This window comes from Plectrocnemia conspersa, unplaced genomic scaffold (assembly GCF_051122295.1).
Source record: "Plectrocnemia conspersa isolate PC_06_02 unplaced genomic scaffold, ASM5112229v1 ptg000006l, whole genome shotgun sequence".
Classification (NCBI taxonomy): domain Eukaryota; kingdom Metazoa; phylum Arthropoda; class Insecta; order Trichoptera; family Polycentropodidae; genus Plectrocnemia; species Plectrocnemia conspersa.
The window spans coordinates 21,312,449-21,337,448 of record NW_028277170.1 but is presented as its reverse complement, the minus strand read 5'-3'; the positions used below and the strand labels follow the sequence as shown (position 1 = coordinate 21,337,448).

The following is a 25,000-nucleotide window of genomic DNA, read 5'->3' as shown; positions in this document are numbered from 1 at the left end:
TTTATTCCGAGGTATCATATGATCAAGACATATTTTTATAATGTTCTAGAATCTAGATTGTGGTTTTATTATTGAATATGTATTTCTTCAAGCCTAATATTCACATAAAAACTTTAGGGACACCAATATATTTTAAGTGCTTAGGGCCTCTAAGGATCTTGATCCGACACTGCTCACAACCATTAGTCTCTGAGCGTGGCGCCGATATTATTAACAAGTACAAAATAATCCGTACTATGTAGAAGCATAGTAGATATAGGCAAAGACGAACAAATCGTCGATATGAGACGATCCTACACCATGACAACGCTCGTAAGCACATCACTTAAAATGAGAGGTGATTCATTATCTATATCAGCGCTGTCCAACTTATTTTAGGTCGCAGGCCATTTTTCTTAAGCAAACATTTCGGGGGCCAAAGAAGATGGTAAATGAAAAACGTTATTTTATTAATACTAAAAAGTAGTCAAAAATAACACATAACTAGAAATAATTTTTATGAGTATTTTTAATATTTATTATTATAAAATATATTTTCTTATTTTAATGTATGATGGGTAATTCCGAACACAATTTTCTATTTTCTTTCACACATGTCGCGTCAAATATTAGTTCTGACAATGTTTTGCTCCCCAATGTTTAATGAAAATTTACAAAATAAAATTTACAAAAATGGTTACGTGGGTCGCCAGTTGGACAGCGCTGATCTATATTACCGAAATTCTTTCAATTAATTTTTCGAACGCTTTTAAACGATCTTTGTAGTTTTACATGGATTGGTGATAGAAATTAGCTCATGGTAAGAGGACAACGGTTTTATCGGCGAGAAATAAGAAAACTAGATATGATTGGAAATATACGTTTTTGTTTGTATATATTATCAAAATTTTGTCACAAGAGCCGCAAAATAAACATGATAATTTACAAACTAACAAAATAAGAGGGTATGTTTATTTGACCTCTTTGAATTCCGCTGATATGTTACATTGATAACAAATATATTAAAAAAAAATTTAATAGATATAATTTAAATATATTAATTAAATTATTTTATTTTTAAGTGTAGTTATTTTCTCTTTTGTGCCTTTTCACTGGACTTTAATCCGATTATCGTTATCGCGTTGTGGCTAGTCTATAATAAACTAGTAGTGTTTAATCGACACTTATTCAGCAATGGCAACATTGTTGATTGGCAGCAATGTCGTCGCGACATTGTCTGCAGGCAGCTGTCTCGCAATGATTGCTTCGTTGGAATCTTATTTCGTCTACATTTAGCATAAATCGGTGAGTCTTGATCGGCTATGATGTTTGTTTGCAAAAAATCGATCCAGTGTACTGTTACTCGTTCAAACAACCAACGACTTTCACGTCAGATTACCTTCAGTGATACGTTGATATAACGACCGATGTTTTTATTTGCTTATAGATCATGGGGCTGCTTCTGACCAAGCTGTGGAGTCTCTTCGGAAACGAAGGTGAGAGTTTGTTTCACTCTAAATGCTACCTAGCCTTTGACAGTTACGCCCACCCTTAACTTTCGCTACTTGATTAAACGTGTTAAATGCCGTTTGGGTCGTAATTTGTGTCACCAGGGTTTGTCGACTCATTTTGCTCTACCTTTTTTATAAGAAAGTTGTTGACCCTAATACAATGCTTAGTATGGTTATGATTTATATATGAAACATGCAAGGTTTTCGCCACTTAAATACTCCATATGGCTAAATTAAATCAACATAAAATGAAATGAAACCAAATATGAATTTGATTAAAAATTCAAACAAAATCACATTCTGCGGTCAAATTTAGTTGACATGTTGTAGTCCATGTTGATTTTAAACTCATTCTTACCTATGCGCCGATTTCACGGGTATTTGCGAAAAAGACAGGAGCAAGCTGTAATTCTAATAACATTAATTGGTCATTTAAAACACATTTTTTTAGAAAGTTACATGTAACAAATTTGAAATAGTGATTATAGAAAATATAATATAGTGGGGTTCAAGGGAATAATCTGAACTATTCATTTTCATAAATAAATGCTTGCATACCTATTTCTAAAACAAAGTAATATTTTATATGTTGACAATGATTTATTCAATTCAAGTTTCCTATGCTGGCAGCATTGTAAATCAGACAGCCGTCAATAATGACGCGTGTTCAAAGTGTCAAATGTTAGTTTGCAACAATATATTTACAAAATAACCGTAAGTGTTGGAGATAGGGAAAGGCCTGTCCATTATCGTGGCGCCCATTCAGCCGAGAATATTGCTGCTGTAAGTGAAAGTGTGGCCGAAGACCTGGAATTATCGATTCGTCGGCGTCCGGAGCATTTGGGCTTTTCTTATGGCTCCTTTTGGTGCACTTAAAAACCAACATAGCCAAAATACCGAAAAGCTGCTGCAAATGCTCCAGAGACAGCCATTTAATTAATATTATTTTTCATAATTAATAAAATACGTCAAATGTTTGATTAATAAAAAAATATAGACATCGTTAAATTGGTGGGTTTTTTTTAAAAAAAGTTCTGAAACTGAATTTGGATCACTTTTATGTGTGGCGATTGTTTGCTAAATGTATAATGAAAATGCCCAAGAAAAATAGAAAGTCTTGATTTATCAAAAGAAATTTCGATGAGTCATAATTTCGATCCGTCTATCTGTCCTAAGAAGCTTTCCATTCTCTTATTCGCCATTGATAATGATCAAGTCAAATATACGATTTCAATGTCAATCTATAACGTTGCAAATTAATACTAAATGGTCTATTCTAATCTGAACAAATTTGTCATTTACAGAACACAAGCTGGTATTGGTCGGATTGGATAATGCAGGGAAAACAACTATATTGTATCAATTACTACTCGGCGAGGCTGTGCACACTAGTCCGACCATCGGATCAAATGTTGAAGAAATAGTATGGAGGAACATAAGATTCGTCATGTGGGATCTGGGCGGGCAACAAAGTCTGCGAGCAGCTTGGAAGACGTATTATACTAATAGTGAGGTAAAAAATTATGATCATATGAAATGTCTGATTTTTGTTCATTTAATATTTTTTTATTTATTTAATAAGTCCTTGTTATGGGCATTTATTTATATATCCATCTTTACAGGCACCTGTCAAATTGACGGATAAACACAAGTGCTTAGTTTTTTATTCTTAAATAGGAATAAAATATACATAAAATACAAATAGAAATATTATTAAGTGAAATGGTAAAGGGAGTGACAATAAAAATAATATACTCAACTATTTGATTATATTAAATTTTCTTAGTACACTTTCCACAAACAATCTTTTCACATTTTGTACATGCATTAAAATAAATATTAATTTTTATATTCCTTCCTTCCTGTGAATATGGTTAGACTAATTTTAAAACTACGTGCTTATCTAAAGGTGTCAAGGATCGGGTTTGATCTTTCCCCAAATAAAGTAAACCATTTAAAACATATTTTGATTTCAAATAGACTGCTAACTAAAATTTTATATCAAATTTATGTGGTTTTTTTGATATATATTGGATGAATCGGCATCTAGATTTCGTTGGAAATAATTGTTCATCAGTAGAAATATTTTCGTGTGGCGTTTGTGTGGAGTTTTTTATAAATCTATTCCAGAATTAATCCATATGCAATTTTTTGTCGAACCGTATGAATCGAAGTATTTCTATTAACTGATCTATGGGCATTGTTTTAGAAAATGAAGGAGGCCCACATTTTTTGGACCGCAAATAAGAAGCTTTATATTCCCCCCTGGCTATAAAATCAAATCGCTATAAATATATTCAATTGTTCAAATGAAATTGTCCAATTCTTCTTTAGAACACGATGCGCTTCTGCTTCAGTGCAGTCTTTGATATCTTCTAACATGCTTGTATCATTAGGTGTAATAGTTCTAAAGCCCTTCACACGTGAACTGACGATCCTGCGACACCTTTAAATATTGCGTGAATAGGCAGTCTACCGCTAGACCCTTCTGCATCAAATCCCAACCATTATGTTCCATCAACTGCAGTTTCAGAAAGTTGATGATGCACCTGTCTCTTCCTAAAAGTCAGTGCTTGAGAAAATATGCATCCTTTTTCTGCCAAGATGTGGTATATTTTTTTTTATGATGACTTCTGTTCTTCTGTTTTCGGCAGACTCGTATTCACTTTCACTTGGTTCAATTTCTCTTTCCTCAGAGCTAGTATTAGAATATTATTCATTGATGTTGGAAATTTTTTCAATAATTCCAAATATTTTCTAGATTTAGTCATGGTAGCTAAAGATGGGTGAAGATAAAATAAATATTATTGCAAATAAAAGTAATTATTAGAAAATCATATTATTTGAAAAGAAATTTTACAATAAGTAGATTTTTTCTTTTCAAATATTTATACGTATGTATTACTAAAATTTAAAACTGTTCACGTCTTTCCACAAAGACCACAACTCTATTACTGAAGATAGGTTTATTTACTTACCATATGGTCAACTTCGCCAGGCTACAGCCCTAGAAGAGACATTTTTTATGCTCATAAAACTCATTAACCCATAAATCATAATGCACCTAATGTGTTATGTATGGTGTCGAATTTTGGTTTGAAACAAAAATTCCTTAACACAAATTGTTAAACTATGATTATGTTGTTTCAAATATAATAATTTCACTAATGGGACAAATTCAATAGAATTATTTTTACCAAACCTGTCAATTTGCCAGGTTTTTTTTCAATATATGTATAGCCGTCACGAAACTGGGGATCAACACAGCTTACAAAATTGTTCAGAATTACAAAACTAACCGAAAACAAATAGTTTTAACACGTATCGTGCCATCCATATTTTTGAAAAAAGACCCATTGCGCCATTATACAATTTTTGTTGTATATTATGTATTTATATATTGGGATGATAAATTATAGCTAATTTTTGTTTTAAATCTTATATACAACCTTATTTAGGTTGGCGGTCACCAGTGGTTGATGCGGCGTGTGGTAGTACTTCACGTATTGATTGCTAACATTAGCCATAAATTTTGATTTATTTTTTCGTATTTAATGTTGGTAATAATTTAATAAATAAATATCTAAGAATGGTTAATGGAAGAATAGGTTATAAACCTTTAAAGCTAAAGGTGAGAAAGTATTATCTGTATTTTATGTTAAATGCTGATTGAACTGTATGTTTTGAAAATAAAATTCTCTAAAACAACGCAATTAAGATTAACCTTTTTTTTGCTTGTTTCTAAAATTACGGGACGATCCGGGACGAATGGTCACCCTATGTTAAGACCAAAAATATTCACTGACCCGAATAGTTTTTTTTTAAATTATTTTGACTCACAGCCAAAAATGTTTGCCGAGGCTTGGTATATAGCGATCATATTTTCAAAAATAAAAATAGATTAAATATATTTGCATTTTTCAATTATAAAAAGTCGTAAAAAAACCAGAAAAAAAGTCGTAAAAGTGTTTTGTAAAATTCGCAAAGCAAATCGGAATCGGGTGCTATGATGTGGTGTTTTTATTTTATTTAACATTTTAAAAAAGTGAGGTAAAGGAATGAGGTAGTGCTTAATTTTGCAGTGATTAGTTGGGAATTAAGAAAAATGCATAGGTTTGTGATGAAAATTGCACTGGTTTGGGAAACATATTAAGATGAAGTTAGGGTTTCCAATCCGTGTACCATGTTTTTAAAATATTTTTTAACGGGTACCTGGTTATTATTATTTCAATAAATTATTTGCTTTTTCCATATACAGTACGGTCAATGAAAGGTGTCCACCTTGAAAAATCTACATTTCTTTGTATTAAGATGTTTTTATATATTATTTTATTTATTTATTGTGTAACAAAATTGTGGTCAACGCACTGTTCCTCTTGCTGTGTAGAAAGTCACAGTTAACAAGTTCCTGTCTAGAGGTCATTATATTATTAATAGGCAAATTAGTGTATGTTTTTTTGCAAAATCTTGATTTTTAATTAATTAAAATATATGCTGCTTACTATTAGTAAACCAGCATGTTAGACGAGTGGTATAATTCTGACCTGAAAGACTTGGGTACGAATCCCATATGGACCATAGTGTTTTTAAATTTCTAACCTATCTGGGAGATCGGAATTAGTGATTATTATGTAATTATAATTCCAATCGATTATCACAGATTAGGTTTACATACACTTTCTTAATATCACGAATGAAGGTTGTGATGATTAATCAAAATTTAATTGAAAATTCTCGAATAATGAGCTATTTATTTTATTATTATACGCTTTCAGTCTGATTCAGTCTAATTTTTAAATATTTTGCCCCAATTTAATCGTTGCAAACGCATTTTCTTCGATAAAAACAGTTTTTTCGCCGGCATCCTTGCGTATAAACCAAGAAGTTAAAGACGTACAGTTTCTACTCTTATTTCATTTTCACTAGCTTCAATGTACTCTGTTCTTACATCCACCGCACTTTTAAAACGGTTATCTTCTGATAAATTGGTCTTTCTTTGTTTTCCTGAGCCTTTCTTCCCTTGTAAGGATGTGGAATCCTCATATTTTTTTATGCAATTTAGCACAGTTGTCTTACTGCGCTCTACTTTGCTTGCAATGTAAAGAGAACTGAATTTTTCTTTGGCCAGAATCAAAATTTCCAATGTTGTTAATTGTGGTACTTTTGCTATGTTGAACATAAAATCGCATAAAACAACGTAAACTGCCGGAATAATGAAAAAAAGGAACCCTGCTCATGAAAAAAAATCATTCTGAGAAACATTAGTCATTAGAAAAAAAATATAACTGCTTTTGTCCCTTTTCTGAGGGTTGACATCTTCATTGACAGCTACTGTATATGCTACTATTAAAACTTTTTCTTTTTTATGTAGATAATCTACATAATAGAGAATAATACTATGTTGTTATAAATATTTAAAATATTTATTTTCAATTTAAAATTAAATATATAAAATTGATAGTACATGTATGCGAGATACATGTAAGTGTATTCTAAAAATTTAAAAACATAAAAAAAAAATACAGTTAATATTTTGTAGGGTGATCTTTTGTCCTTATAATAGCCCTACAATAGTTAGGCATTGACTCGATTAATTGCTGGCATTTTGCTGCTGGTATCAGTTCTCACTCGTTTTTCAAATTTGTGGAAAATTTATTTTTAATTTTGAGTTTTAAATGTCTCCATAAGTGCTCAATTGGGTTTAGATCCGGACTGCAAAATGGCCATTCCCCGTTTATATTAAAAAGTATATTATTGATTAAATTAAGTATGTGAGTAGGCAAAAAATAATATTGATTATTTTTTGTGTTTTCTTCTTTGATGTTATTTACATGAAAATAAATAAATAAAATAATTAAAAATAAATTTAATATTTTAAGATTATCTTAACGAAATTTTTTAATTCGGAGTCGGAGTCGGACCTTGCGTAAAAGTCGGTGTCGTAGTCACCAAAACTTACGACTCCACAGCCCTGCTTATTTTTCAAGTACAAAAATTTATAAATCGTTGATTTATTAATTTCGATTTACATAATATAATATTTGTATATTTACATGTACATCTATTCGAAAACAGTCGGGTCATCTTCTTTTGGAACATCGTCATAGTTAACCAAACTCTTAGTTCCAATCAGAATTTCCTGCAAATCCCTTTCCTGTTGAATCAATGGTCCGAATCTCTCATATTTTACCACTTAGCTATCTTTAATTGAATATTTCTTATCTAAGTAATCCGCTTGTAAAGCTTTGGAAACGCAACTGACAGTTATTTTGTCGTACGGCTTATATACATATATATAATATATTCCGGAAAATTCCCCGTTTATATTATAATATTATGAAGTATTAAAGTACCCGGTTATTCCCCGTTTTCTTCTGACTTGGTGGTTCGAGACATACCCCTTGTTCACTGTCTCTGTCGCTATCGCTTGTCGCGGTTGCGCGCTCCTAAATGCTCCATACGATTGCATACGAACCAGTCGTGAAGCGATCAACCTCCATCTCTTATTTTGGTCACGCATACCTAGATGCCACCTTTACTGCTAATTTTCTCTTATAAATTAGAAAATAGCTGTAAACCACCATCATATAATTAAATATAAAGTATGTAATTCTTTAAACTATTTAAAACTTAAAAATATCCTTACTAAATAATGACTAATATATATTTTTCCTTAAATATTTCAGTTTGTGATAATGGTGATTGACTCAACTGACAGAGCTCGCCTAAGCGTCTCTCGTGAGGAACTCCATCGTATGCTGTCGCACGAGGAGCTAAGCCACGCATGTCTTCTAGTGTTTGCCAATAAGCAGGTCGATAAAATATTTTCTTGACACATTTGCAATGCGCCGGTTTAAATACATAGCTAGCGATTGAATTATATATATATTTGTATTTTTTTGCTTGGTTCTTTTCCTGCGTATTTTAACCAATTTTTTTTTTTGTTATTCAGGACATAAAAGGTTCGATGAACTCAGCTGAGATATCTCAAGAGCTTCAATTAACACTCATCAAACGGCAGCCATGGCACATACAGCCTTGCTGCGCACTTTCAGGCGAAGGGTATGCTAATTTTGTAATAACTCATTAATTATTTATTGTAAGAATATTCTCTAATCGAGAATTATCAAGAATTTTAATAGCGTTTTAACATTTCCTTTACCTAATACACTAAACATGGGTTTTTAACATGCTTAGAACTTTAGAAAATATAACTATTTTCCTTGTTTTAAGGTCAAATTTTAGTACCATTATAATAAAATATCGATTGTTGCTAAGGTTCTCAATTATTCGTAGTTTTCAACTTCGAATATTGAATAAAAAATGAATGAAATATTCGAATAAATTCGTAATTCTTTTCTCAGTTTTTACCGATATCAATTTATTTAACCAAATAGGGAAAAAAATCAATTAATCGCCTGTAAAATATTATTTAATTAAAAAATAATTATTTGTTTATAATAATTATTTCAAGTAATTAATTACTTTTATAATCGTTAAACTTTTTGAATTTAATAAAATATGTGCAAATTACTGATCAGTGAGGGTGTCAAAAGAAAAATGCTTAATTTATTATTATACTTTTTGATCAGGGACGTCATTTCAGCTTTTTAAAATCACCAGAGTAAATAATAGTAAATAATAATTGGAACGTTTGAGACAATACACTCCCACAAGAGAGCCATCATGAGTGGTAGTAGTACAACAAAGATGTGTATTCAGCTTCCATATCCTCGCAATTTTTTGAAAAATTTTGCTTTCAGTGGCCGAGTTTTTATATAGTCTACTATATTTACCAGACGTTCTAAAACTATTTTAGTGGAGGACTCATATACTTTAATGCAAATGCTTCTCTGTGAATGATGCAACGGGTCCTAACTGAATCTGTAGCTTTGTTTCAAATAAGTGCATGCAATCCTCTATAAGAGCCAGACATGGAACGACCATCAGTACAAACACCAATGCACTTTGTCTATTCCAAATTATGTTTAAACAAATATATTCGGGATCTCGAACAAGCTCCATGCATTGATACTTCCAGTATTACTTTTACAAAAGAGAAGGTCCTCCGTGATTGAATTACCGTCTAAGAACTGTACATGATAAATCAAGTGTACATCCTTATTATTGTATGTGGCCTCATCGAACTGCAATCCAAATCCACTTCTTTTTCATTTTTCAATTAATTGTGTATTGAGATCCTCCGCCACGTGCTGAATTCTGGGACTAATGGTATTGTTAGACAGGTGTAGGGATACGCATGCTGGTTAGTTCTTAGATTTGAATCCAAAACACGTGCACTTGTGTATATACTTAATTGAGCTCGGCGTGATCCGGTCGCTTCTTAACAACGATTGGAGCCGACTGCTGTCAAAAGGTGACATTCCCAAACACTTAGACGATGTCTCTCGATGTCGGTTCCTCTCTCTAATCTGGCAGCGACTCGATCGTCGATTAAACGAGCTTGCACTCGTTTAATCGACTAACGAAAAATGTCCACGCTTCTAGAGATTGAAATCTGCTTGATGGACATCTTTGAAGGTCAGATTATGCAACGGCTGGTTAACTGCTTTTTGTTTTTTGGTGAACATAGCAAGAGCTATTGTGGTGGTTCATTCAGTTACAAGCTTATGTCAAGTTCATCCGTATTGTCGTGGTTACGGTGATTAAGTTGCAAGTTTCAAGAAGAACCCACCCCACAGCCACATAAAGGTTTTGATTTTAAAAAGTAATTAGATATTTTCGGACATAATCTATTGAATTGCAATTTTCTTTTCAAAGCGACTTATAGTAATGTGATCCGACGATGCTATTTCAGGAGAATAAGGCAGATGTGGTAAAAGTTCTAGAACCATTTCATTTATTTTGTCCTGTGCAATTTTCGCTGTGTGCTGTCTTGCATTTCGTTTTTTAATAATTCCACCTTTGATCTCTCCAATTGAATACAATAAAGTTCGGCTGTGATGGGTTGCCCTAGTTTAAATAATTCATAATAAAGATGCCCGAAATACCCCACCAGACACAAGATAACCTTTTTTAAAGTCAAAGTTCGAGGTGTTGAAACTGACATTTGGCCCAGAAAAAGCCATTGTTTATTTTTATTTATATTGGCATAAAGGATTTATTTTTCGTCTTCAGTAACAATTCGTTTTAAAAATATATCTGCATAGCAATGAAGAAGAAATTATCATACTTGATCCAAAGCCGATAGCGATATACCATATAAAAGAATAAACTATTATTTATATTTACCATAATAACAGAGTCGTAAATGCAGACAAGCGTGAATAATGGGGTTCAGATGTTAATTATGCGTCAGAGAAAGTTTAACGACTTATTTAATTTTTTCTCTGCACATTTATTGACATGTATTCGAAACTATTAAAAGCCATAATCTGGAGAGTATTTCTTTCAGTTTTAAATTAGTTTCATTCAAATTATTGGATCTTTTACACACGTTGCTTTTGCTGACATTAAAGCTTAAATTCTTTTGGTATAAAAAGATTACCATCTCGGTTCAGTGACTATTGTGCATACGACAATTCCCCACATTTATATAATATCGGTATTTATTATCAATATATTATATTAATACCAATTTTCGTGTAAGCAATAATCTGGTCACCTACATATACATATTGAACATATGTAAAATCTCCATTTTACATATGTACAATATGTATATGATCTCTGATCATATTCTCACTTAACAATAGCATTGTTAATTATTGATTAACATGTTATATGATATTTTGAAAAAATCGTTTATAAAAAATATATTAAATTCATAATTTTATATTAAAGATTTTTAGTTTAACATTTATGTATGTATTTTAATTAACAAGAAATTCTTATTATTTCAGATTGCTGCTTGGATTAGAATGGATAGCAAGTCGGATAAAGAAGAAGTGACCATCGATTGTGTATAGTCAATAAAAATGAAGTATTTATTACTTAAACAAGAAACTATATAACACTAACCCTTTCCGTGCTATGGATAAAAATAGCAAACTTTTTAATCAAATGCGACGGATTTTTCAGAACCATATTGCTTGAAAAATTTTTTGATGAAAATTAGTTAAACATGTTTATTTTTAACATCTCTTTAGAAACAGAGCTTTGAGTTTTGTCACAATGCAAAATTGGTAACTAACAGTAAATATTTATTTTTGTATGATAAAATAAGTACACATACTATAACATGTAAATATAATACACAGAACATAAGTGAAAATTATTATATATTTTTAAACATTAGTAAGAATCAAAAACATTTTCTTCTTTATTTCTTTTAACATTTAAATGTAATTTCTTGGATGGGTTCATTTCTGTCAAATTTGATTAAAATCCATAACTCTTCAAATTAAAGGTTTATGGTGCTTACATGGCGGCATTCGGGTTGTATGATTTTTATTATATACTATTGCTATGATTTTTTTTATATATTAGGTTGTCTTATGAACTTGCTTCTTACTTTTTCATTATCATTAATAATTAGTTGCATTTTACCATAAAAGGTGGGGGTTGATTGAAAATGGTTCATCTTTGCTATTTTTTATCCATATTACGTGTTAATAGAGCAACGGTTTTATCACTGAGTAATCGAAAAATTCCGGATTACTGGCAGAAAATTATTAAAAATAAATGTGGTTATATATATATAGTGCAGTGGCGTGCTATGACTGAAACAGGGCATGCGGTTAGGGGGGGGGGATAAAAACTATATTTTTTAATTTATTTTCTTTAGCATATATCATATATTTATTTTAGAAAATACAATAATTCAACATAGTTGCCTTCGTTTACGGTATTACTATTTTCAGAATGTCCTCGAAAAGAAAGTTATTGTTTAGATAAAAAGCAAATCACGTCAATTAATTTGGAAATAATATATCTGTTCGCAGTAACTTCCTTATTATATAATTCAACATTTGCCTTAAATTGAGCACTGAAAAAATCGTTGATACGATTTTCTTTACCAAATCTTTTTAACTGTATAGTAGCGCATATGTGAGGTTGAGAGCATTCATGCCTTTTACGAGCTTGACTTAAATTGCTTAAATCATTATATCCAAATTTATTCCAGACATTCAGCTCTTGAGAAAGTAATTAACGTGGTCAACAAAATAATATTGCTAAATGAGCACATCCACAAAATTCCTCACCGGAGAGCGTTTTGCAGCAACAGACTGCTTTATAGGTGCGCCCTGACAATGATTATGTTGGCCATAACCCAATATACTAACTTAATACTACTCAGCCTCAACCACTTCTGCCCATGGTTTCATGTGGTCAGGTGATGAGGTGGTGTTTGATGGTCCCTCTTCAGCCCCACAACGCTCGAGCCCATAACGATCATGGAGTTGAACATTCCTAACTCGATATGGGCAAAGTGTTTCATTGATTAAACTTGCCGCTTCCGGTATCTGCTAATGCAAGTGTGTTTTTGTTCTCAATACGAACATTGACTGTAGGTCTCTGTTGTAAAGAATAGCAAGTACCTTTGTCTCGACAGTCCCTCGCTAGGTGAAACTTAATTTTAAACTTATTGGACAACTTAATATATGTTCTTCATTACACCATGTGAATGTCAAATGCCATTTGTAACACGGAAAGGGTTAAATAATACCCGTAATTCTAAAACTTACCTGAAAAACTTTCATATGAGAATATTTTAATAAAATCACTACGGTTATGTACATTACTAAATAAGATAATGATCTAATGTAATTGTAAATTTATTTTTTCCGTACAAGTTTAAATTATTTTAATTTTTTTTTTTTGTGTAATTTTATCAGATTTAAATATGTTCTTTTTATATGTATATATTATATGGTTATTTTATACAATTATTAATTATGCAATGAATTTCTTACAATAACTTGAGGTGTGAATATGCACTTGTTTTACCTTGAGTTATTTTTATTTTCAAAATGGCAACTGATTTTGATTAGTAAGAATTTAAAGGTATCAGTATACGTTTGTAATTTATGTTAACTGCATGATATGAAATCTCGAATTTAGCCGAAATGTTGTATAGATACGTCACAATTTCAATAGATCTAATAAAAAGTAAAACTTATTATTAACAATAAATTACGTAATGCCATTTATAAAAAAATATGTTATAGAGGCAAAGAAAATAAATGGCTGTGTCCACTAGGCAAATTGTCAGAAAACTTTTAATTCTTTCGCTGTTTATCTTTTACTAATTGAATTGAATTTTATTTATTTAATATTTGTAACAACATCTTTTAGAATAAAATGTAGGTGTTGAATGATTTTTACATAATGTAAATATGCAAAATAGCATTTATTTTTATTAAAACTCGTTCTGATTTTGCAACGGATGAAAGTGTTGAAACGAGAGTAAAATGGAATCAAGGGTTCATTACTATACAAAGGAGAGTTAAATGAAAATCTTAAATATATTTTTATCTATTTTTCTACATAGTGATGTGTACAAATATCTCGTGCACACCACTTGTTAAATGTAATGATCGAATCAATACTTATTTCCTCCAATGGCTTGCTTTAAAAAAAATGTGATTGCTGTCGTTGGGCCAGTACCTTTCTTGAAGAATTTTTACAGTTTTTGCGAAAATTTATGACACTTGCTCGTTCTCTTGGTTTCTGGTTAATGGTGTTAATAACCTATGTGTCAACACATGTCTTCGACTGTCACAACTTGCACCATTTTAAAACTTTTTTCATTTAACTAACCCTCGTATAGTATTTATTTGGCAAATAGTGTACTTACCTCGAAAATCTCGATTGGAAGCACTGCAAATAACGCGAGTACCCGAGTATTTATTTAATTAAAATAATATCCTTAAGATATTTCCAATAAACAACTTAATTCTCACTAATTGACATGAAGTTAATATTTTAATGTTAATATATTTAATTGTTGTTTTTGGTGTAAAAGTAAATCAGTCATGAAGTTAAAATATCGACACATTTATATTAATAATTATGAAACAAAGCTTAACCTTTTCAATATCTAAATAAATCCAAAGGCATTTTGTGTTACCATTAGTGTATTGTTACAATATAGCAACTTTTAAAAGTAATTTTCAATTTCCAAAACGTTTAATTAAAAATATGCGTTTCACAATAGTGTACATAAAATTAAGTATAAAATACATTATTTGTTGTTGAAAACTAGAAAAAGACAGCAAGATTGTTTTTATACATTTTTGCATGTCGGCCATACGTATTATTATATGTTGTTACTTACCACAACCATATGGTTGAATATTGTTAGTATTCGGTCGAATGGAATATATTATATTTACTTATGTTTAAAGTGGTGTCTCAGGATCATACAATTAACCCTTTGTTTACCAAAATCTGATATACCAACTTTGCCGATAATATTCTGATCTGACGTCATCATTGAAATAAGAATCGGAAACTTTTTTCGGAACATATATTTTTTTACTATAATATATAATAAATCGATATTTAAATAGTAATTTCAAAAGGTTGATATCAATCTATATTTAATTTATTTTTGTTTAATTCTCTACTGCAATATCTTAATTTGTGACACCTCTTTATTTTAGTTATTAATCTTATTGTGATTTTCTTTAAAATATCCAGCATATCAATTATTTTATATAAGTCTTACTTTATTTATGAAAAACCATACTTATATTAAAATGGACGGTTCAAGTTCATTTAATTTTAATAATTTATTAACCTCAATAATAGTTTCAAAACACTTAACATAATTTAACTAAAAATTATATTATTAACTTAATCTGTATAAATCTTATCAACATGTGAAAAATTATGGTTGCTTATTTTTAATTTAACTCTTACTATATATACAATAAAATATTGTGCAGAAAATTGTTATTTATAAGTGATTCAACATATGTTTTACTATATATTACAGTGTAAATATCATAAACGATGACAAATCTAGTTTCAAATTAAAAGAAAGAGCAGTTCTAAATTGTTTTAAAATTTATTACGAAACATATAACAGGATATTCCAATTTTTTTCCTTTTTAACCTTTCCTTTTTCTAAAATAGATTAAATCATTAAATTTTATTTTATCTGTTAATTAACAATGGGAATCTTTAATATAACGGGACGTATGATACTATCAAGACTGTATGGTCTTTTGTCGTATTATAATTATTCAATAAATTTACATATCAAAGACCTAAACGATAATGGATCAAAGCCACAAAGACAGCAGCGGAAATAGCTGTATGGGAACAAAAGAGTATTTGCGTCGCTCTATTCGCTGCCATTGTCGTGTCACTCGACTATTTGGAGGAGCTAAAAAATATGTTAAACCTTTTGCTACGCTATTATTAAAAATAGGGTTCTATTTAACAAGAAAATAGTTTTAGAGATTTTGGCAGGGAACGTTTTATGGCAAAACCTCTTGTTCAGTTACATTGTTCTACGATCAAATGATCTTTGCCATAATATCTTGCCTCAATCGTCAGTGAAGATGGTCTGCTTGGTCATGACTTACTACGAAGCTTATTTGTTTCTATAATAGCTGTTACAATATGTCTCATGAAAGTCAACAGATCCATCGTCCCGCCATTATCTCTGATAAGCAACCAAGCATTTTCAACTGCCATATCAATGCAGTGTAAAATGAGTGACATGTGAGACTTCTCGCTGATACTAATTCTATTGTATATAAAGATATTTTCTGATCTATTCGATCTACCCCTGCTATATTGATGGATCAGTTGGGGTTGTGAAACAATGATTTTTCAGTCGTTACGGGCACCGTTGAGTTTTATGGACCGAGTTTACTTCAATGACATTCAAACTGCTCACATATTATTATGTCATTACTAACACGGTAGTCATACAACCCTCTCTTTTTTTTCTCTAATAGTTATAGTTACTAGTTTATTTTCCGTAGGCAAGTCTGTGAAAAAATTGTCTATGAACAAGTGGTAATTTTCTTCCATTCCAAGTTCAAAAAGTTTGTCACTATAAGATCTAATTCAGAGTATCTGGCATTCAGGATTGTACTTGCATTCTGGTATGATTCAAAGCAAATAATATACCCACCTAAAGTTGTTTCTGCACATGGTTTGTATCCACATCTAATTGGTTTGCCTCGAATAATATTTTTACAACTTTATCATCTTTGTTGCCTTCATCGACAGTATGGTTTTCTTCGGCTATTTGTAATTTACAAATATGTTGTGCCCTTTGTTTTTAAATTATGAGTTATTTTTGTTATTGTATATTTTTTACAGCCCTAAATGTAGGGGTGTAAATTATTTTTTATACAAATTCAAGTTGGGATACAATGCAACTGTAATAGGTAAAAAGATTAACAAAGCGTTCGGATAAAGAACAGCTACCCAGAGAACAAACCGATCATGGTTTAAAAAAAACGTTTTTGCAATATGAATTTTTAAATGAGCCTCGGGGAAGATCAAAAACCGTTATAAACGAAGAAAAATTGAAGACTGTGGTATGAGCTAATCTAGCATGTGATCTAGAAGTTGATGCAATAACTATTTCTCGTTACCTCGCCGCGATAGGAAAGATCAAAAAGCTGAACAAATGAGCATTCCGAGACGCGTATTCTTCGTTAATGATTTGAAACGAATGGGATGAAAGTAGATTCTGTATGATAACAGAAAACGATCTGGACAACGACAGAATGCAGATAAGCCAACATTGCATCAAAAGAAGACAATGGTCACTGTTTGATGGACCGCTAAAAAAATGGTTCAATATTATTTTTTTAAGCCATGGAAATCAAATTGGTGAAATTAATGATATAAATAAATAAAAACAATTTTTTTAATAATATATAATAAATAAATATAGATTAATTATACTGCACAACAACGCTCGACTGAATACATAAAAAAATACATTTATACAAATTCTGAAATTTTACAGCATTCCCCGTATTTACATGATCTTCACCTATTCCGTCATGGAATTATATTTAAGGAATAAAACCTTTCGAGTCCAGGCGGAAGTAATTAAGAAATTCGAAGACAAAAAATCAAGACTTTAAAAAAATTATATTTTTGATTCTCGATAGAATTAGATACTAAAAGTGAGTGGAGCTTATTTAAATTAAATAAATGTTAAAAATATCACCTATAAATTTGGTAATTTCATATGGTACAACCTAATATATTTTACTTTGCATTTTTCGTAAAATTGGTGTCTTTTTATTTTTAGTATGTATATCCAAAACTTTTTATTTTATGGCATTTTTATATAATATAATTATCAATTAATCCATTTTGTTCAAAAATTTAAGTAATATCTTATTATTGAAAGTAAAAAAAATACTTAGATGCGCAAATTTGTCTTTTTGCCTTAGGTGACAAAATTTTATCTGATAATATACGTTCTGATTATATGCTCGCCAACAAATTTTAACAATTTTTAAGGGAAGGATATTTTTTTGTATGCTTTACTGGCGACCGTTTGTGCAGTCTACTCAACTTTTATTTATTCCAATCATTATTTATTATTCTAAAGTTATAAAGGTTTGATAATATGTAGCAGTTATTACCAAATAATATATTTAAAAATCAAGTTAATCAATACTCTGCACGCAAAGGTCACTCCAGTGCAAATCGATAGTCCCACTGGCAACACTCACCTGCGCGAACTTATTGACTGAATGTCTTTCTTTGTCATGTCCGATTTATTGTAATTATCTGATTTACGCGCTATAATTCTCGTTTATGGGGAAGTCCCAAGAGTTATTTGGGGGCTTACACCGCGTGCCCTTTACATACAGTTCATCTATTCGTTCCATCTTTACGAATCCCCACTTTTCGAGTGCTATGCGCGCGCATCTCGCCGCCTTTCCAACCCCCTTCCACCCGCTACCCTGTAATTAGCTTGTAGGAAAGCCGCACAAAGGTCCGGGGACCGTTTCGCTATACATCTCCGTGAACCACATCGAATCGATACAATATTATCAAGTGAAAATGTATACGAGTGAAGGCATACCTGCCACCACTTTACATGTATCCGGAATCCCGAATGATGTGAGAAACTTAAAAATTAATAGTTCATTTTTTTTTATAATATCTTACTACGTAATAAATAATACTTTATAGATGAAGCAAGAAGATGTTCTCGAACACTTCGGTCGCTTCGGGAATATCCTCGACTGTACCTTCAAACAGCCGGGGAGCAGTAGGAACACTACCCTCAAACGGCAGTGGACCAGAAATGATACATATGCTTTAATAACGTTTGAAAATACCTCGCAAGCTTCTGTGTAATTGCATAAAATTAATTTTTAAATTAAAAATGCAGTTGAAATATGTAAATTATTCTGGCTTTTTTCAGTGCTCAGAGAAATGTGGCAAAAATCGATGGTATTCTCTTGAAAGTCACCGCAGCGGACTTTTGGCATCAAAGATCGATGCGGCTTGGTATAACTTGAAATTTTTTCCCTATAAAGATTATTGTACACATATTAAAAAATGAAATGTATATTATTTTAGGAAAAAAGAATATGGGTGAATTTCCACCGACATATAACATGATGGTTGTAATTATATAAGATCAAATCTAATTAATTGTATGACATTATTCTTATATATGTATATTTTTCAGGAAGACTATGTGAACATTCAAGATCCCAACAACATTTTAAACGTGCTGAATGAATATTGCTTTATTAAAATATTCAGCTATTTGCCGATACAGCAGTTGATTCAAACGGAGAGAGTCAGCAAACACTGGAATTATCTCGTCCACGAGAAATACAAAGGTAATTGTTATCCTTGCTAATGTAATTGGCGAAAATTAAGCAGAACTTAAGCCAATTGATCTGCTATATTTAAACACACTCAATGCTATTTAACACAGCTCCCGTGTCCATACAAACATTATAGCCATGCGGTGAACGCAGGAGCCGTGTTCAGAAATTGTGCGATGTATGTAATTCAAAATTATTAAGCGAAAAATTTTATCACTAATATAAAAATATTGAGCGTCGCTAATTTTGCGCATATTTCATATCACCAACATAAAAATACAGTAGTTTCAATTGCTACCAGCTGTGATTCGCTCCTTATGAGCGTCTGCGATTTATTTGTATAAAGCTGCACTTAAACATGTATATACAAAATAGACAAAATTACTTCGATATTTTATAACTATTTATGCTATTTATATTATATATATATTATATTTATGAACTATATTTTTTCATAGTGTGGTGCTGCGTAAAAAACCAAGTTCGGATGAATTCTGGATTTACGCTCTTCATCAAAAATATTATGCATATTGTACAGACTAGTTAATTAACAAGCAATCTTCTAAACGGGATATTTGATATCAATATTATTTGACCCACAATTTTCCTTAAGTAAAAAAAGCCATTAAAATCATTTCTTAAACGTTTTTACGAAACAGTTTATATTCAAGTAAATATTTCTTTAACACTAAAAACTTTATTTTTATCATAATCGTACCGGATGAATGACGTTTTATGTAGATTTCTATACAATTATCTCAGATTCGCCGAAACAGACACAATTCCAAGCCATTTGAAATTTGAACAAAATACATTATTTAATTGACATTTTAGAATTATCAGGTTGTTTCATAAGTCTTTGCGTTTTTAAAGATGCGGGTTAAATGAGTTTAAAATTAAAACGCGAAATACTTTTACTTATTCATATATTATACATCATTTTTTACAATCATTAAATTTTTTATATCTGATTCGAAAAATAATGTATTTTTGGAAGTAATAAATTCTTTAATGTCGTTTTTTATATTCGTAAAATATATTTTTCCATCTAAAACTATTTTTTTTTATTATTCAATCTTCCGTTGTAACCTGACAGGCATAAGCCCAATGCGTTACAACAAAGTAAATCTGTACCAACTGTAAAAGTCAATCAGATATAATGAATACCTACATTATATCTGATTGACTTATTCAGTTCAAGCCCCGCCCCGCCCCAACAGCGACAGGGCGGGGCTCGAACCCGCAAACTCAGAGTTACTAGTCTGAGACATTACAGACTACTCTATTCCGAATAAATAAATGATAATCGTTAAGAATATGGTAGATGAAAAAAAGTTAAAAAAAAATCCACTGATTTTTTCTATTGTCTTCTTGAATACACGAGGGCGAGCGCTGTCTTAGTGTAAAATTACCCTTCTTTAATTTATAAGGGAAGGTTTTTTTATGGTCTGGGTCGCTTTTAATCAAATTAGCTGAGTACACTATGTGTCTGTTGTAATTGTCTGTCTATAATCGAACAACTTATAATGAATTATGCCATTCATATCCTACCAAATGCATAACATTATCTTATTGACGTGCAATCCTGTTCTTGTGATTGGTGACCAACCACTTCACAAGAATCCACTTCTCATCTTCAGTAACAATTTGACTTAAAAATAAATCTTTGTTGCTTGAGGTTTTCCTCAAGACAATTTATAATATACTCATATTGTGAACTGACATAGGCAACTCATTGAGCTTTTGTGCTAGCTTCTGTATCGTTAATCTCGGACCTGCTTTGATAGCAGCCCTAATTCCTCACTAACAACCCACCCATATGTAGATATTCAATGTCAAAATTTTTAGAACCACAATTGAACGGCATTACAGATGGTCTTTATTTGCCGTTGGTAGTATAGTTTCTATGAAATGTCTACCAATTAAATGTAATGGTGATGGTGTTGCTGATGGACGTCCTGAATGATGCTGTATTATTATTCCTAAAATGTAAACAAAAATTACATAAAAGTGGATAAATTAAATTTAGAATATGCTACGCATGACGACATTCTGTAAAGAAATATATTCCGCTTGGGAAAAACACTACTGACTAGTTGAAACAAGACCGGGTCAAAAGAGACAGTCTTATCAGTAAACAAATATATTCTGCTCGAGGAATGAGAACTGCCAAGTGGTTTATTGAGATTATTTTATCTTTACTGCCATTATGATTGAAAACATCGAAACAAAAAATATCATGGTACTAAATAGCATAATTAATACGACTACTGTTAATAAACACAGAAAGAATAGTGAAATTATTGTTAATTTATGTAAAGTTACACATTTTTGCAAATGTAAGAAAAAAAATGCAAAGATTTAAGGGAAAACCTGATATATATAGTTCACAAAAATACTGGGGAAACGCGGATAAAAAACGCCACTGTTTACGGAACACATTTTCGGGGGGCACAGACCCTCGGCGACGCGTTATCTTCGCAGCTTTTAAAAGGGCTAGATTGGAAAAAGACGAAAACTCTGCGTTAAGTCATCTGCCTTGGTGAATGGGGGCTTGCTAAGAGGCCCGACAAGTCAAGGGTTAAAGAAACGCCGGCGTTGGGCCAAGAAAAAGAAATTACGCTATCCTTTCAACTCTGATTGACAACCCAAGATCAACTCCAGCGTGACTCAAAACCCTTTATATACTTAGCACCTGGTGAGGGAAGGGGTTCTCGGAACCTTTTGGAAACGTGATAAGCCAATAAATTTAATTAGAATTTTAAATTTCAATTTGTTTAAATCCTGGTTCGCTAGCGATCAGCATATAAATGTAAATTATTATACAATATTGGTTGTACTAGTCTATCTTTAATTTGTAAGGACTTTATCCATTAAAAAATCAAGGGGGAGTACTAAAATGTAGTATAAATTAACTGTAAGTATTCCATATATATTATCAGACTGATTAAATTTAATATTATAAATAATCTCAAACCCATGGAAATGTAATTGATTCATAATATATTATTCAATATAAAAATATTAAGCCTATATTATTGATTATATTATTATTATTATCGCGACAAACTTAAATACATTTAAAACTTACATAGATTCAATCATTGTTCTAGTAAATGGTTTTATTCAAATTTAATGTTATTATTTTTACAGGAATTGTTACATTCAAAACGAATGATTCGGGCAGCGACGCAATGCGGACAGTCAAGTTGCATTTATTGCTCTATAAAATCGGTCGTTATTTGAAAACGTTGCACCTTGACTCCAAGGATAATTCGTATGAAAATACAACACCCTATATGATTGCAAAACTATGCCCCAATATCAACGAGCTAATGGTTGTCAATTTGAAGTCGAACTTCTGGAGCTACTTGATGAGTAAATGCATCAAACTGAAGTCTCTGCATCTTCACGAATGTGACATAAACGATAAGACATTCGAAAATTGTTCTTTGAAGTTGGAAGAACTCATGATCAGTGCTAAATATTCATCGGAAGATTTTTTAGTACATTTGGACTTACGCCATCTAACAAAGCTAAGCTTAGTAAAATCGTCCATTCAGCACATCCTAACAATTGATAGATTCATGTCCATGAGCAATCTGAAAGAATTGCACCTTGAAGGTGAGGATTTGGATAAGAGTAACATGTACAACATACTAAAATTGTTCCCCGAACTTGAATCTCTCAATCTATGCTCGGATAATCTGATCTCGGGGCTTGAGCCAATAACGGATATGAAAAACTTGAAGAAGCTAAAGTTGCATTCGATCATGGCCGTCAATGAAAAGTTGATCAAGATGATTTGCTCCAATTGCACCGAATTGACCAATCTGGAAATATACAACGAGTATCCATTCAATGGTGAGAAATCGTCATGAAATATTTATGTTATTTTTGAAGCATAATTATTTTGTAAATTGTTACAGAAATCACAGAGAAAAGTTTTTTTTGTATTTGGTCGTTGAAGAATTTGAAGGTTCTGAACATATGCGGCCTTGAAATCTGCGGCATGTCGTTTTCCAAGTTCGTCAGGTCCAGAATCAGTAGCAAGTGCATGAGATACCCCAAGACCAATAAGCATTTTCTGCAGGTTAACATTTGCAGCAATTTTGACCACGAATCTGTTACGTCGAGAACCGTGTTCTCCAAAAACAACATTTATTTCGGGCAATGGTCGTTGGAACCTGATGTAATCTTTTGTTTCTGCGATTGCTTCCCGATGACAAGTTTCATTCAAATCTAAATTTGAAAAAAAGCATACATTAACATTTTTTTAATACTCAATTATTACAATGTATCAAAATTTACGTTACAGCTGTATTGCGCATCACCAGTGATGAACATTTACATACATCAACATTTTGAGTTAAAAGGAATGATTACTATTCCTACTGTTTTTCAACATAAAAAAGCAATAGATTTTAATTTTTTGATTAGCGTATCATTACTTTATATTAAGTATGGATTTAGAATCCAAAGATATTAACAAAAATATTTCGACATTTTCAAAATACAGTTAGAGTTCCATTTAAAACGGAGACATTCACAAAAATAAAATTTTCAGAAGATCTAAAAGACCATTTTTCCGTAATTTTTAAAATATACTGTATTTTATACATTTTATATATAGGTATAAGACATATTATAAGAGTGGTATGAAAATAAATATCACATAATGCACGACGAAAATAATAAGAACCAACTTGGACTTCAAAAAAATACAGTGGACATGTACTGTTTTTGAACAAAACATTGCTTATTCCATAGCTAACTTAAAGGAAATAATGTTTTAAAGTGCATTACTGCTTGATATACCCTCACTGTATTTGGTGTAAAATTTTCATTAAAAAGTATTGAGGAGATATTAGGGGTTAAAGTTAATGTTTTAATGATATCTGTCGTAGTTTTTATCTGATTTACATTAATCTTTTCTGAAAAATTAACCTTCTAAATATCTCGACTAAGATTGTAAGCTAGCCTGATCCTCCAGCATGTTAAAAATATCAACCATTCAAAATTGAAAAGTATTCTACACAAAAAAGTAAAGAGAGCAAAAACTTTTTATAACATATTTATTAGATTAAAAAAAATATTTAAAATGTTTTATATATATTCTGGGAGTATTTACATGCGATTTCGAATCATTAAAAAAAAATCCCATCAAAGGCTTGAAAAATGAACTTAAAACTATTTTTAATAATATATACATTAGGTTTAAATATAGCCTTTTGAAGGCTTTCATACATATTTAATTATCATAAATGTCATACTTTAGAACATTAAATAAAATATATAAATGTATTAATTATAATAAGAGGAAGAATGCGACAATACGTATACTATATGTATGCGTAAAAGATTGAAGGCATAACTCTAAAAGATTTTATTCGCCTTGTGATGGTTACCATTGGGTCGATTTAACTATTAATTCATATATTCATAATATAATTACTATATTAACAGGTGTTTAAATGTAATTATTTATAAGTTATTTACTTATTGCTATTATGAATTAGCACAACATATTCTGTGTTTAGAGATACTAAATATAGTAGTATTCAAAAATTAAATTTAGAAGTATTAATGTTTCTCTAGTCTGATTGCTTATTTAAAAAAAAATTTTTGATCAAATGGCAACTACTCTTGGTGTATTATTTAAATGCGTGTAATAGATTCATTATAAAAATATATATGTATATCAATATAATTTAATCATATAAATATGTGACGTCTAGAACCATATTTTGATAATTTAATTTTGGTCGT

The 25,000-nt window shown here is 30.9% G+C and overlaps 2 protein-coding genes across 3 annotated transcripts; both read left to right on the top strand.

Annotated features, from left to right (window-relative positions):
- Positions 1–1,173: 1,173 nt before the first annotated feature.
- On the top strand, positions 1,174–15,453 carry Arl5 (ADP-ribosylation factor-like 5). Its single transcript, XM_088188023.1, has 6 exons — positions 1,174–1,284; positions 1,427–1,475; positions 2,795–3,003; positions 8,177–8,302; positions 8,443–8,552; positions 11,354–15,453. The coding sequence occupies exons 2-6, from the start codon at positions 1,430–1,432 to the stop codon at positions 11,400–11,402; spliced, it is 540 nt and encodes a 179-aa protein (XP_088044149.1). The 5' UTR covers positions 1,174–1,284; positions 1,427–1,429; the 3' UTR covers positions 11,403–15,453.
- A 2,628-nt stretch (positions 15,454–18,081) lies between these two features.
- On the top strand, positions 18,082–23,791 carry LOC148234505 (uncharacterized). Of its 2 annotated transcripts, XM_088187403.1 has the most exons (7): positions 18,082–18,509; positions 18,582–18,745; positions 18,817–18,902; positions 18,975–19,018; positions 19,087–19,243; positions 22,385–23,095; positions 23,161–23,791. In XM_088187403.1, exons 1-7 carry the CDS (start codon positions 18,450–18,452, stop codon positions 23,475–23,477), a joined length of 1,539 nt encoding a protein of 512 aa, XP_088043529.1. In that variant the 5' UTR covers positions 18,082–18,449; the 3' UTR covers positions 23,478–23,791. The 2 variants fall into 2 exon arrangements, with proteins under 2 accessions (XP_088043529.1, XP_088043530.1); XM_088187404.1 differs by lacking the exons at positions 22,385–23,095; positions 23,161–23,791 and adding an exon at positions 19,342–19,612.
- Positions 23,792–25,000: the final 1,209 nt, after the last annotated feature.

What these genes read in the sequence shown, in the direction of transcription:
- Arl5 (XM_088188023.1), top strand. Translation starts at nt 1,430, where the DNA reads ATGGGGCTGCTTCTGACCAAGCTGTGGAGTCTCTTCGGAAACGAAG. An exon ending in GAGTCTCTTCGGAAACGAAG is followed by an intron (nt 1,476 to 2,794) that starts GTGAGAGTTTGT and finishes TGTCATTTACAG; the next exon opens with AACACAAGCTGGTATTGGTC. An exon ending in TGCGCACTTTCAGGCGAAGG is followed by an intron (nt 8,553 to 11,353) that starts GTATGCTAATTT and finishes TTATTATTTCAG; the next exon opens with ATTGCTGCTTGGATTAGAAT.
- LOC148234505 (XM_088187403.1), top strand. Translation starts at nt 18,450, where the DNA reads ATGTATACGAGTGAAGGCATACCTGCCACCACTTTACATGTATCCGGA. An exon ending in CACCGACATATAACATGATG is followed by an intron (nt 19,019 to 19,086) that starts GTTGTAATTATA and finishes TATATTTTTCAG; the next exon opens with GAAGACTATGTGAACATTCA. An exon ending in CAACGAGTATCCATTCAATG is followed by an intron (nt 23,096 to 23,160) that starts GTGAGAAATCGT and finishes AAATTGTTACAG; the next exon opens with AAATCACAGAGAAAAGTTTT.